This window comes from Coregonus clupeaformis, unplaced genomic scaffold, assembly GCF_020615455.1.
Source record: "Coregonus clupeaformis isolate EN_2021a unplaced genomic scaffold, ASM2061545v1 scaf0433, whole genome shotgun sequence".
Taxonomy (NCBI): Eukaryota; Metazoa; Chordata; class Actinopteri; order Salmoniformes; family Salmonidae; genus Coregonus; species Coregonus clupeaformis.
Genome location: NW_025533888.1, coordinates 355,894 through 370,090, shown reverse-complemented (window position 1 = coordinate 370,090; position 14,197 = coordinate 355,894). Strand labels below are relative to the sequence as shown.

Here is a 14,197-nt window from a genome sequence, read left to right as displayed (position 1 = left end):
CTGCCATAGCCCTCACACTAGACTACTGCCATAACCCCTCACACTAGACTACTGCCATAACCCCTCACACTAGACTACTGCCATAACCCCTCACACTAGACTACTGCAACACTGTTTCCCCTGCCATAACCCCTCACACTAGACTACTGCCATAACCCCCTCACACTAGACTACTGCCACAACCCCTCCCACTAGACTACTGCCATAACCCCTCACACTAGACTACTGCCATAACCCCTCACACTAGACTACTGCCATAACCCCTCACACTAGACTACTGCCATAACCCCTCACACTAGACTACTGCCATAACCCCTCACACTAGACTACTGCAACACTGTTTCCCCTGCCATAACCCCTCACACTAGACTACTGCAACACTGTTTCCCCTGACATAACCCCTCACACTAGACTACTGCTATAACCCCTCACACTAGACTACTGCAACACTGTTTCCCCTGCCATAACCCCTCACATTGGTGCCACAAAAGATAGAAGATGATGATGTGCAGGTTCGCGGAAAAAAATGTGTGCTGTTTTTTAATATTGATTAGCACAGAAATTCCAAAATATTTATGGAGAGCTTCATAAGCTGTTTATTGATTGTGGGGTTTGAATAGTGTCAGAAGACAACAACATATCTGGTAAAAATCACAACAGGGTACAATATCCATTCTAGCTCTTAAAGGGGCAGTTGCCTACTTTGGGTCTTCAATTCATTACATCATTATTTATTCTGCAGTTATTCTATTACTATTTATTCTGTTACCAATCAAATGTACATGTTAATAATATATTCTGATTACAATTATTATGTCTCATATTTTAACTAAATGCAATCTATTAGCTTCCATAATGTAAGTAGGTATATCTAGCTGTCTGATAATACATTCTGATTGAATGGCTTGTCCTGCACTTTGTAAAAACCCAGAGTGCATGTTGGAAAAATATCTTGGTTCCTTTCTAAACATAGCAATGTGAATGCAAAGAGGACTCGGTCCACAAAATAGTTGAAGTGAACTGGTGAAAGAGTTGAGTCATCATTCAAAGGCAAGGGCAAGATACGTGAGTTCTTTGGCTTTTTTTTACCCCAGAGTTCACATTAAAGAGGACTGAGATCAGTTCTTTTAAAGAGGACTGAGATCAGTTCTTTTAAAGAGGACTGAGATCAGTTCTTTTAAAGAGGACTGAGATCAGTTCTTTTAAAGAGGACTGAGACCAGTTCTTTTAAAGAGGACTGAGATCAGTTATTTTAAAGAGGACTGAGATCAGTTCTTTTAAAGAGGACTGAGATCAGTTCTTTTAAAGAGGACTATATGTGAAAACACCCTGAGACCATCAAGCGGAACTATTGTTTGAGGAGTTGCTACAGGAGTTGTTGCTGTTGTATGATGTCAAGTTGCTTTTCAGTCTAGTACTAAACTTAATCTGTGTCTAGGAAATCTGCCCTAAATGTCTCTCTCAGTGTCGCCCTTCTGTCGTGCACCCCAGCTCCGTTCTATTGTACCATTATGGAGTACAGTGTCACATCTTTTTTACTTTATAACTCATCCTCTCTTCTCCTCTTCTCCTTCCTCTCCTCCCTCTCTTCTCTCTCCTCTCCAGGGGTGTGTGCACCCAGGCTCCGTGTTACTGTATATTAATGGAGTACTGTTCCCAGGGCCAGCTCTATGAGGTTCTGAGGGCTGGACGGAAGGTAACCCCCAGACTGCTGGTGGACTGGGCCTCAGGGATCGCCTCTGGGATGAACTACCTGCACCTCCACAAGATCATACACAGAGACCTCAAGTCACCCAAGTGAGTGTCCATCTCCTAACCCTAACCCCAACCTCCCCTATCCCTCCATCCAACCCTCCCCTAACCCCAACCACAACCCTCCCCTAACCCTAACCCCAACCCTCCCCTAACCCCAACCCTCCCCTAACCCTAACCCCAACCCTCCCCTAACCACAACCCTCCCCTAACCCTAACCCCAACCCTCCCCTAACCCCAACCCTCCCCTAACCCCAACCCTCCCCTAACCAACCCTTCCCTAACCCCAACCCTCCCCTAACCCCAACCCTTCCCTAACCCCAACCCTCTCCTAATCCCAACCCTCCCCTAACCGTAACCACAACCCTCCCCTAACTCTAATCCCAACCCTTCCCCTAACCCCAACCCTCCCCTAACCCTAACCCTCCCCTAACCCCAACCCTCCCCTAACCCTCCCCTAACCCCAACTCTGTATAAGAGCGTCTACTAAATGACTAACATGTAAAAAATGTAAGACATCAAAGATGCAGCAGTTTAGGTAAATAAATCAACTCAGTAACAGAGAAGAAGGAGGAAAGGAGAGCCTCCAAATAATAAAGGTAATAGAGAAAAGCCTTGTCGGATGCTTCTACCTACAACAGTTTTTTCATAAATGACATTGGTAGTGATTTGAACTTTGGGAGCTCTATATAACGTGTCTTGGTCATCGGTAATGATTTGAACTTTACAGTTGAAGTCGGAAGTTTACAAACACTTAGGTTGGAGTCATTAAAACTCGTTTTTCAACCATTCAACAAATTTCTTGTTAACAAACTATAGTTTTGCAAGTCAGTTAGGACATCTACTTTGTGCATGACACAAGCAATTTTTCCAACAATTGTTTACAGACAGATTATTTCACTTATAATTCACTGTATCACAATTCCAGTGGGTCAGAAGTTTACATACGCTAAGTTGACTGTGCCTTTAAACAGCTTGGATTCCAGAAAATGATGTAATGGCTTTAGAAGCTTCTGATAGGCTAATTGACATCATTTGAGTCAATTGGAGGTGTACCTGTGGATGTATTTCAAGGCCTACCTTCAAACTCAGTGCCTCTTTGCTTGACATCATGGGAAACTCAAAAGAAATCAGCCCCCAAAAAATGTAGACCTCCACAAGTCTGGTTCATCCTTGGGAGCAATTTCCAAATGCCTGAAGGTATCACGTTCATCTGTACAAACAATAGTACGCAAGTATAAACACCATGGGACCACGCAGCCGTCATACCGCTCAGGAAGGAGACACGTTCTGTCTCCTAGAGATTAACGTACTTTGGTGCGAAAAGTGCAAATCAATCCCAGAACAACAGCAAAGGACCTTGTGAAGATGCTGGAGGAAACAGGTACAAAAGTATCTACAGTGAGGGAAAAAAGTATTTGATCCCTGCTGATTTTGTCGTTTGCCCACTGACAAATAAATGATCAGTCTATAATTTTAATGGTAGGTTTATTTGAACAGTGAGAGACAGAATAACAACAAAAAATCCAGAAAAACGCATGTCAAAAATGTTATCAATTGATTTGCATTTTAATGAGGGAAATAAGTATTTGACCCCCTCTCAATAAGAAAGATGTCTGGCTCCCAGGTTTATACGGGTAACGAGCTGAGATTAGGAGCACACTCTTAAAGGGAGTGCTCCTAATCTCAGTTTGTTACCTGTATAAAAGACACCTGTCCACAGAAGCAATCAATCAATCAGATTCCAAACTCTCCACCATGGCCAAGACCAAAGAGCTCTCCAAGGATGTCAGGGACAAGATTGTAGACCTACACAAGGCTGGAATGGGCTACAAGACCATCGCCAAGCAGCTTGGTGAGAAGGTGACAACAGTTGGTGCGATTATTCGCAAATGGAAGAAACACAAAAGAACTGTCAGTCTCCCTCGGCCTGGGGCTCCATGCAAGATCTCACCTCGTGGAGTTGCAATGATCATGAGAACGGTGAGGAATCAGCCCAGAACTACACGGGAGGATCTTGTCAATGATCTCAAGGCAGCTGGGACCATAGTCACCAAGAAAACAATTGGTAACACACTACGCCGTGAAGGACTGAAATCCTGCACCGCCCGCAAGGTCCCCCTGCTCAAGAAAGCACATATACAGGGCCGCCTGAAGTTTGCCAATGAACATCTGAATGATTCAGAGGAGAACTGGGTGAAAGTGTTGTGGTCAGATGAGACCAAAATCGAGCTCTTTGGCATCAACTCAACTCGCTGTGTTTGGAGGAGGAGGAATGCTGCCTATGACCCCAAGAACACCATCCCCACCGTCAAACATGGAGGTGGAAACATTATGCTTTGGGGGTGTTTTTCTGCTAAGGGGACAGGACAACTTCACCGCATCAAAGGGACAATGGACGGGGCCATGTACCGTCAAATCTTGGGTGAGAACCTCCTTCCCTCAGCCAGGGCATTGCAAATGGGTCGTGGATGGGTATTCCAGCATGACAATAACCCAAAACACACGGCCAAGGCAACGAAGGAGTGGCTCAAGAAGAATCCCATTAAGGTCCTGGAGTGGCCTAGCCAGTCTCCAGACCTTAATCCCATAGAAAATCTGTGGAGGGAGCTGAAGGTTCGAGATGCCAAACGTCAGGCTCGAAACCTTAATGACTTGGAGAAGATCTGCAAAGTGGAGTGGGACAAAATCCCTCCTGAGATGTGTGCAAACCTGGTGGCCAACTACAAGAAACGTCTGACCTCTGTGACTGCCAACAAGGGTTTTGCCACCAAGTACTAAGTTATGTTTTGCAGAGGGGTCAAATACTTACTTCCCTCATTAAAATGCAAATCAATTGATAACATTTTTGACATGCGTTTTTCTGGATTTATTTGTTGTTATTCTGTCTCTCACTGTTCAAATAAACCTACCATTAAAATTATAGACTGATCATGTCTTTGTCAGTGGGCAAACGTACAAAATCAGCAGGGGATCAAATACTTTTTTCCCTCACTGTATATCCACAGTAAAACGAGTCCTATATCGACATAACCTGAAAGGCCGCTCAGCAAGGAAGAAGCCACTGCTCCAAAACCGCCATAAAAAAGCCAGACTACGGTTTGCAACTGCACATGGGGACAAAGATCGTACTTTTTGGAGAAATGTCCTCTGGTGTTTTGAAACAAAAATTTAAACTGTTTGGCCATAATGACCATCGTTATGTTTGGAGGAAAAAGGGGGATGCTTGCAAGCCGAAGAACACCATCCCAACCGTGAAGCACGGGGGTGGCAGCATCATGCTGTGGGGGTGCTTTGCTGCAGGAGGGACTGGTGCACTTCACAAAATAGATGGCATCATGAGGAAGCAAAATTATGTGGATATATTGAAGCAACATCTCAAGACATCAGTCAGGAAGTTAAAGCTTGGTCGCAAATGGGGTCTTCCAAATGGACAATGACCCCAAGCATACTTCCAAAGTTGTGGCAAAATGGCTTAAGGACAACAAAGTCAAGGTATTGGAGTGGCCATCACAGAGCCCTGACCTCAATCCTATAGGAAATGTGTGGGCAGAACTGAAAAAGCGTGTGCGAGCAAGGAGGCCTACAAACCTGACTCAGTTACACCAGCTCTGTCAGGAGGAATGGGACAAAATTCACCCAACTTATTGTGGGAAGCTTGTGGAAGGCTACCCGAAATGTTTGACCCAAGTTAAACAATTTAAAGGCAATGCTACCAAATACTAATAGAGTGTATGTAAACTTCTGACCCACTGGGAATGTGATGAAAGAAATAAAAGCTTTAATAAATAATTCTCTCTACTATTATTCTGACATTTCACATTCTTAAAATAAAGTGGTGATCCTAACTTGACCTAAAACAGGGAATTTTTACTAGGATTAAATGTCAGGAATTGTGAAAAACTTAGTTTAAATGTATTTGGCTAAGGTGTATGTAAACTTCTCACTTCAACTGTATTTAACATGTCAGACATATGAGCGGGCCTATCTTTGTACATACTGCACTGACCTGCTTTCTGCTTCTCTTCCTACTGTAATCACTGTGCTTTCCTACTGTAATCACTGTGCTTTCTTACTGTAATCACTGTGCTTTCCCACTGTAATCACTGTGCTTTCCAACTGTAATCACTGTGCTTTCTTACTGTAATCACTGTGCTTTCCCACTGTAATCACTGTGCCTACCTACTGTAATCACTGTGCTGTCTTACTCGTCACTTCCTGTCATCACTTCCTGTTGAACGAGGGAGAGCTCGGTTTGTTGTTTTGGAAAGTTTGTTGTTTTGGAAAGTTTTGAAATTCTATTGAAAAAGTTTGGTTACTAGCTAGCTAACGTTTGAATTTGGATCCCGCGACGCGGTTGGCATCAGTTGCTGGGACCGCTGCTATCTGTCCAGTGATCCTGCCGACCAAGGGTCTGCTGAGCTGTTTGGCATAGCAGCTAGCCTATCTGCTAGCTAGCTGCCTATCAAGCTAGCAGGGTTTCTTGAGGGCTTGAACGTGGCTGGGACCGCGGATTGTCCCGGGCTTGTGGCTGGGACCGCGGATTGTCCCGGGCTTGTGGCTGGAACCGCGGATTGTCCCGGGCTTGTGGCTGGAACCGCGGATTGTCCCGGGCTTGTGGCTGGGACCGTGGATTGTCCCGGGCTTGAGGCTGGGACCGTGGATTGTCCTGGGCTTGTGGCTGGGACCGCGGATTGTCCCGGGCTTGTGGCTGGAACCGCGGATTGTCCCGGGCTTGTGGCTGGAACCACGGATTGTCCCGGGCTTGTGGCTGGAACCGCGGATTGTCCCGGGCTTGTGGCTGGAACCGCGGATTGTCCCGGGCTTGTGGCTGGAACCGCGGATTGTCCCGGGCTTGTGGCTGGAACCGCGGATTGTCCCGGGCTTGTGGCTGGGACCGTGGATTGTCCCGGGCTTGTGGCTGGGACCGTGGATTGTCCCGGGCTTGTGGCTGGAACCGCGGATTGTCCCGGGCTTGTGGCTGGAACCGCGGATTGTCCCGGGCTTGTGGCTGGGACCGTGGATTGTCCCGGGCTTGTGGTTGGGACGGTGGATTGTCCCGGGCTTGTGGCTGGGACCGTGGATTGTCCCGGGCTTGTGGCTGGAACCGCGGATTGTCCCGGGCTTGTGGCTGTGACCGTGGATTGTCCCAGGCTTGAGGCTGGAACCGCGGATTGTCCCGGGCTTGTGGTTGGGACGGTGGATTGTCCCGGGCTTGTGGCTGGGACCGTGGATTGTCCCGGGCTTGTGGCTGGAACCGCGGATTGTCCCGGGCTTGTGGCTGTGACCGTGGATTGTCCCGGGCTTGTGGCTGGAACCGCGGATTGTCCCGGGCTTGTGGCTGGAACCGCGGATTGTCCCGGGCTTGTGGCTGGAACCGCGGATTGTCCCGGGCTTGTGGCTGGAACCGCCGGATTGTCCGGGCTTGTGGCTGGGACCGCGGATTGTCGGGCTTGTGGCTGGGACCGTGGATTGTCCCGGGCTTGTGGCTGGGACCGTGGATTGTCCCGGGCTTGTGGCTGGAACCGCGGATTGTCCCGGGCTTGTGGCTGGAACCGCGGATTGTCCCGGGCTTGTGGCTGGAACCGCGATTGTCCCGGCTTGTGGCTGGAACCGCGGATTGTCCCGGGCTTGTGGCTGGAACCGCTGGATTGTCCCGGCTTGTGGCTGGAACCGCCGGATTGTCCCGGCTTGTGGCTGGGACCGTGGATTGTCCCGGGCTTGTGGCTGGGACCGTGGATTGTCCCGGGCTTGTGGCTGGAACCGCGGATTGTCCCGGGCTTGTGGCTGGAACCGCGGATTGTCCCGGGCTTGTGGCTGGGACCGCGGATTGTCCCGGGCTTGTGGCTGGGACCGTGGATTGTCCCGGGCTTGTGGCTGGAACCGCGGATTGTCCCGGGCTTGTGGCTGGAACCGCGGATTGTCCCGGGCTTGTGGCTGGAACCGCGGATTGTCCCGGGCTTGTGGCTGTCTAGATCCCTGCTGTTTGTTGTTGTTGTTTCCAGTCTTCCCTGGGACCTGCCCTGTCTGGAACTACGAGGAGTAACAGCGTAACCTACATTGTTACCATGACAAAGACCAAAGCCGGCGGGAGTACCGTTGAGGACAGTGGTGTCTCTCTATCACAGGTGAAGGATATTTTAAACAAACAAAACGAGTTCTACAAGGCGTTGTTACAACAAGAAAATATCTTCAAGTGTTTTGTCCAAATAATGGTGGTGTCAACTAATAAAAGAATGGACGACCTGACCAGAGAGGTCCAGGACCTGAAGAACAGTTTGACCAGAGAGGTCCAGGACCTGAAGAACAGTTTGACCAGAGAGGTCCAGGACCTGAAGAACAGTTTGACCAGAGAGGTCCAGGACCTGAAGAACAGTTTGACCAGAGAGGTCCAGGACCTGAAGAACAGTTTGCAGTTCTCCCAGGGTCAGCTCGATGAGTTGAAACAGGAGAACAGCAAGATGACAGCAATCTGTAAGTCATTGAGAGAGGACATCAGTTCTGTGTGTGAATCCATGATAACAATGAAGGATAAATCAGACAAGGGGGACAATCAAGACGGAACAACGTTGTGGATGGAATTGCAGAATCTCCATGAGACCTGGACGGAGTCTGAGGACAAAGTGAGGGAAATGATCTCTGAGGGGGGGGGGTTGCTGTATATATTCAAAGCCATATCCCTGTAATGCTTAGAGAAGATCTTATGACGTGTGTTATTGAAGTGTTGTGGTTGCAGGTTCACCTGGCACATGTAAAGGCTTTTTATTTTGGGGTGTTGCTATAGTTACCAAGTGCTAACAGTCAGTATCTAAATAATATGTGACTCATTTCAGGAAACTATTCATAGGTCGCAAGTCACTACTTCACAGGAGCAGCATTTATTAATTTTTTTGCCAGAAATGCCTTCTGGAACATGTGAACTTTCATGTGCCTTAATAACAAACTTGTATTCCATCCATAAATACGAATAAAATTGTTAAATTACAAGCCTAGTTGGTTTAGCCATGGAAAACGACTGGAACCTTCCCAATAGCCATGATTGGCTGAGATAATGTATGGGCTGGACATGCCGCAAGATGAGTTTGGATTGGTCTGCCATGTAGCATCCTTCTGTCTATGAGTTTGGATTGGTCTGCCATGTAGCATCCTTCTGTCTATGAGTTTGGATTGGTCTGCCATGTAGCATCCTTCTGTCTATGAGTTTGGATTGGTCTGCCATGTAGCATCCTTCTGTCTATGAGTTTGGATTGGTCTGCCATGTAGCATGCTTCTGTCTATGAGTTTGGATTGGTCTGCCATGTAGCATCCTTCTGTCTATGAGTTTGGATTGGTCTGCCATGTAGCATCCTTCTGTCTATGAGTTTGGATTGGTCTGCCATGTAGCATCCTTCTGTCTATGAGTTTGGATTGGTCTGCCATGTAGCATCCTTCTGTCTATAACATGAGCTGGTCAGGATGTGTTGACAGTCCTTTCTACCACGCCGTATTTTATAGATATAACGTTAGCCATCGAAAACTACACAAGTTTTGCTTCTTTTCTCAACAACATTGATGCCCTGAATTTAGCAGGCGCTATTGACATATCAGTAGGAAAGAGTGATGGGCTACTTTCTGCACACGCCACGGTCAGTGTGAACACGCCACGGTCAGTGTGAACACGCCACGGTCAGTGTGAACACGCCACGGTCAGTGTGAACCGGAGTGATAACGGCCATCGATTGTATTTCATGAACATGTGTACATGTCTAGACAATAGTGACCCGTTCACTCAGCTAGATGTGGCTGGGGGGGGAGGGGGGGGTTATAGCATTTCCTTCACATGACCCATCAATTTAGACAAGTGTGTTGGGTAAACGTCATCTAATAACGATAAAATATTTGTTTTTGAAATTGCAATTATGCAAGTATGCAAGTACTATCACTGTACCGTTTACACCTTCTGTATCCTGTGCATGTGACAAATAAACTTAGATTTTATTTAATATAGCGTGTGTTTAGCACATGGCCTCACATGTGAATCCGTAAAGAGATGGGTGGGGCTAAGGCTTAAGAGGGCGTGAACGATGCTGAATGGGTGTAGACAAAGAAGAGCTCTCCAGTAGGTACCAAAACATTCAAGGGGCCATTTTCTCAATAGTGGGGTTACAAGTTTATCAACTTTCAAAGCAGAATTACTTTCCCATTTTTCCTCAACTGCAGTGTATGATATACCATTTTCTAGCTCTGAGTCTCTACTTTTATCCAATGTAAAAAACACAATTTCTTATTGCAAATTGAGAAATGATGTGACTAAACTCAACAAAAAGAAGAAACTGTATTATGAAGCCAAGATCAATGATTTAAAGAATGATGGAAGAAGACTTTGGAGTATTTAAATGAAATTATGGCAGAAAGACAAATTCGACTCCATCTTTCAGCTAATCAGATGGCTTATTCATCACAAAACCTTTTAATGTTGCCAATTATTTTAATGATTACTTCATTGACAAAGTGGGCAAACTTAGGCAGGAAATGCCAACAACGAACAGTGAGCCATCGTATCCATGCATAAAAAATCAATAAAAAAATCGAACAAAAGCATTGCAAGTTTGCATTTTGTAAAGTTAGTGTGGGAGAGGTTAGTCAGCAGTATTAAACTCTGTTAGTCAGCAGTATTAAACTCTGTTAGTCAGCAGTATTAAACTATGTTAGTCAGCAGTATTAAACTATGTTAGTCAGCAGTATTAAACTCTATTAGTCAGCAGTATTAAACTCTGTTAGTCAGCAGTATTAAACTCTGTTAGTCAGAAGTATTAAACTATGTTAGTCAGCAGTATTAAACTCTGTTAGTCAGCAGTATTAAACTCTGTTAGTCAGAAGTATTAAACTATGTTAGTCAGCAGTATTAAACTCTATTAGTCAGCAGTATTAAACTCTATTAGTCAGCAGTATTTTAAACTCTGTTAGTCAGCAGTATTAAACTCTGTTAGTCAGCAGTATTAAACTCTATTAGTCAGCAGTATTAAACTCTATTAGTCAGCAGTATTAAACTCTATTAGTCAGCAGTATTAAACTCTATTAGTCAGAAGTATTAAACTCTATTAGTCAGCAGTATTAAACTCTATTAGTCAGCAGTATTAAACTCTGTTAGTCAGCAGTATTTTAAACTCTGTTAGTCAGAAGTATTAAACTCTGTTAGTCAGCAGTATTAAACTCTGTTAGTCAGCAGTATTTTAAACTCTGTTAGTCAGCAGTATTTTAAACTCTGTTAGTCAGCAGTATTTTAAACTCTGTTAGTCAGCAGTATTTTAAACTCTGTTAGTCAGCAGTATTTTAAACTCTGTTAGTCAGCAGTATTTTAAACTCTGTTAGTCAGCAGTATTAAACTCTGTTAGTCAGAAGTATTAAACTCTGTTAGTCAGCAGTATTAAACTCTGTTAGTCAGCAGTATTAAACTCTGTTAGTCAGCAGTATTTTAAACTCTGTTAGTCAGAAGTATTAAACTCTGTTAGTCAGCAGTATTAAACTCTGTTAGTCAGCAGTATTAAACTCTGTTAGTCAGCAGTGTTTAACTATGTTAGTCAGCTGTATAAAGACAGAGACAGGAGGAATATGCTGTAGTTCGCTGTGACTTCCTGAACAGTATCATTACAATACGAAGACCACACAAAGACCTTCTGTCTGTCTGTCAGTCTCAAATACCTTCTGTCCGTCTGTCAGTCTCAAAGACCTTCTGTATGTCTGTCAGTCTCAAATACCTTCTGTCTGTCAGTCTCAAAGACCTTCTGTCTGTCAGTCTCAAAGACCTTCTGTCAGTCTATCTGTCTGTCTGTCTGTCTGTCAGTCTCAAAGACCTTCTGTCTGTCTGTCAGTCTCAAAGACCTTCTGTCTGTCTGTCAGTCTCAAAGACTTTCTGTCTGTCAGTCTCAAAGACCTTCTGTCTGTCTGTCAGTCTCAAAGACTTTCTGTCTGTCAGTCTCAAAGACCTGTCTGTCTGTCAGTCTCAAAGACCTGTCTGTCTGTCAGTCTCAAAGACCTGTCTGTCTGTCTGTCAGTCTCAAAGACCTTCTGTCTGTCTGTCAGTCTCAAAGACCTTCTGTCTGTCTGTCAGTCTCAAATACCTTCTGTCTGTCAGTCTCAAAGACCTTCTGTCTGTCAGTCTCAAAGACCTTCTGTCTGTCAGTCTCAAAGACCTTCTGTCTGTCAGTCTCAAAGACCTTCTGTCTGTCTGTCTCCATGTTTTGATGAGAAAGGAATTTTTCTCTGGCGGCAGAGTTGTGTTTCTGTTCCTGTTTGTGCTTAGGTTTTATATTATTGACCAATCCAGGGTGAGGTTAGAGGTTAGAGGTTAGAGGTTAGAGGTTAGAGGTTAGAAGTTAGAGGTTAAAGGTTAAAGGTTAGAGGTTAGAGGTTATAAGTTAGAGGTTATAGGTTATTGGTTATTGGATATAGGTTATAGGTTATTGGTTATTGGTTATTGGTTATTGGATATAGGTTATAGGTTATAGGTTATAGGTTATAGGTTATTGGTTATAGGTTAGAGGTTATTGGTTATTGGTTATAGGTTATTGGTTATAGGTTATTGGTTATAGGTTATAGGTTATTGGTTATTGGTTATTGGTTATAGGTTATTGGTTATTGGATATAGGTTAGAGGTTATTGGTTATAGGTTATTGGTTATTGGTTATAGGTTATTGGTTATTGGTTATTGGTTATAGGTTATTGGTTATTGGATATAGGTTAGAGGTTATTGGTTATTGGTTATAGGTTATTGGTTATAGGTTATTGGTTATTGGTTATAGGTTATTGGTTATAGGTTATTGGATATAGGTTAGAGGTTATTGGTTATTGGTTATAGGTTATTGGTTATAGGTTATTGGTTATAGGTTATAGGTTATTGGTTATAGGTTATAGGTTATAGGTTATTGGTTATTGGTTATAGGTTTTTGGTTATTGGTTATTGGTTATTGGTTATAGGTTATAGGTTATAGGTTATAGGTTATTGGTTATAGGTTATTGGTTATTGGTTATAGGTTATTGCCCACATATTTGTAATTCCTCAAATTCACGTTGTGTTTTGTCCATTGAGGTCCTTCACGTTGTGTTTTGTCCATTGAGGTCCTTCACGTTGTGTTTTGTCCATTGAGGTCCTTCACGTTGTGTTTTGTCCATTGAGGTCCTTCACGTTGTGTTTTGTCCATTGAGGTCCTTCACGTTGTGTTTTGTCCATTGAGGTCCTTCACGTTGTATTTTGTCCATTGAGGTCCTTCACGTTGTGTTTTGTCCATTGAGGTCCTTCACGTTGTGTTTTGTCCATTGAGGTCCTTCACGTTGTATTTTGTCCATTGAGGTCCTTCACGTTGTGTTTTGTCCATTGAGGTCCTACTGTATATGCTCTGGATGTCACTCTGCTCCCCTTCTCCCTCAGTGTGCTGGTGACCCAACAAGACACAGTGAAGATCAGTGACTTCGGGACATCCAAGGAGCTCAGTGATAAGAGCACTCAGATGTCGTTCGCTGGTACGGTGGCCTGGATGGCCCCAGAGGTCATCAGGAACGAACCGGTGTCTGAGAAAGTAGACATCTGGTGAGTACAACAATAAGTCCTGAAAAGAGAACCATGTCTAACCATCTCTCTCCCAGAAGCCTGGTAAGAACCAAACCAGCCAAACAAAGAGGTTCTCACTCAAACATGTTGCATCACAGATATCAGATATCATCACAGACGTGTTGCATCACAGATATCAGATATCAGATATCATCGCAGACGTGTTGCATCACAGATATCAGATATCAGATATCATCACAGACGTGTTGCATCACAGATATCAGATATCAGATATCATCGCAGACGTTTCGGCGTTACAGCCTTCTTCAGTGTGTTGGTACCATTTGCTTTAATTCAAAACAGCATTTGTAAAGAACAACCAATGAGCAGCAGGTGATTCTAAATCAGGGTTGCCACTCATCGGCCAATCAGGGATGTGGCTACCTGTATACAAATGAGTCACAAAGAGATAAATAATTATAGGGTATGGGGGCGGGCACGAAGGGCAACTCACCTAAATACATATAAATCCATGAGATAGCCCACCACAAAGGACATCAGGCAAACCACAAAGGCCCACCACAAAGGACATCAGGCAAACCACAAAGGCCCACCACAAAGGACATCAGGCAAAGCCGTTCATAAATATGTGGGGCCAACTCATAAAACATATGCAAAATCTGATATGGACAGTGTTCTTTTATAACGGTCTAAATGTGGCTTATACTGTAGGAAGGAGGTGAAATCCAATGATTTGTTTAAACCGTGTGGAGATACTGAATTTAATGTATATATCCACATGGCTTCTCTATGGAGTCGTTTGTTGTCATAGTCCCCTCCTCTACGGGGTGGATACACTTTTTGCCGACGCAACGCAATTCAGTAATAGAATGATTTTGTTCAATAAAGTGTCTCGCA

At 44.5% G+C, this 14,197-nt stretch overlaps 1 protein-coding gene across 1 annotated transcript in view; it reads left to right on the top strand.

Annotated features, from left to right (window-relative positions):
- Nucleotides 1–1,605: 1,605 nt before the first annotated feature.
- Nucleotides 1,606–14,197, top strand: part of LOC121554873 (mitogen-activated protein kinase kinase kinase 13) — a 54,987-nt gene continuing 42,395 nt past the window's right edge. The window contains exons 1-2 of the mRNA XM_045215371.1: nt 1,606–1,797; nt 13,160–13,318. Coding sequence (XP_045071306.1) covers nt 1,643–1,797; nt 13,160–13,318 — 314 coding nt within the window. The 5' untranslated portion in view covers nt 1,606–1,642. The remainder of the gene's footprint in view (nt 1,798–13,159; nt 13,319–14,197) is intronic.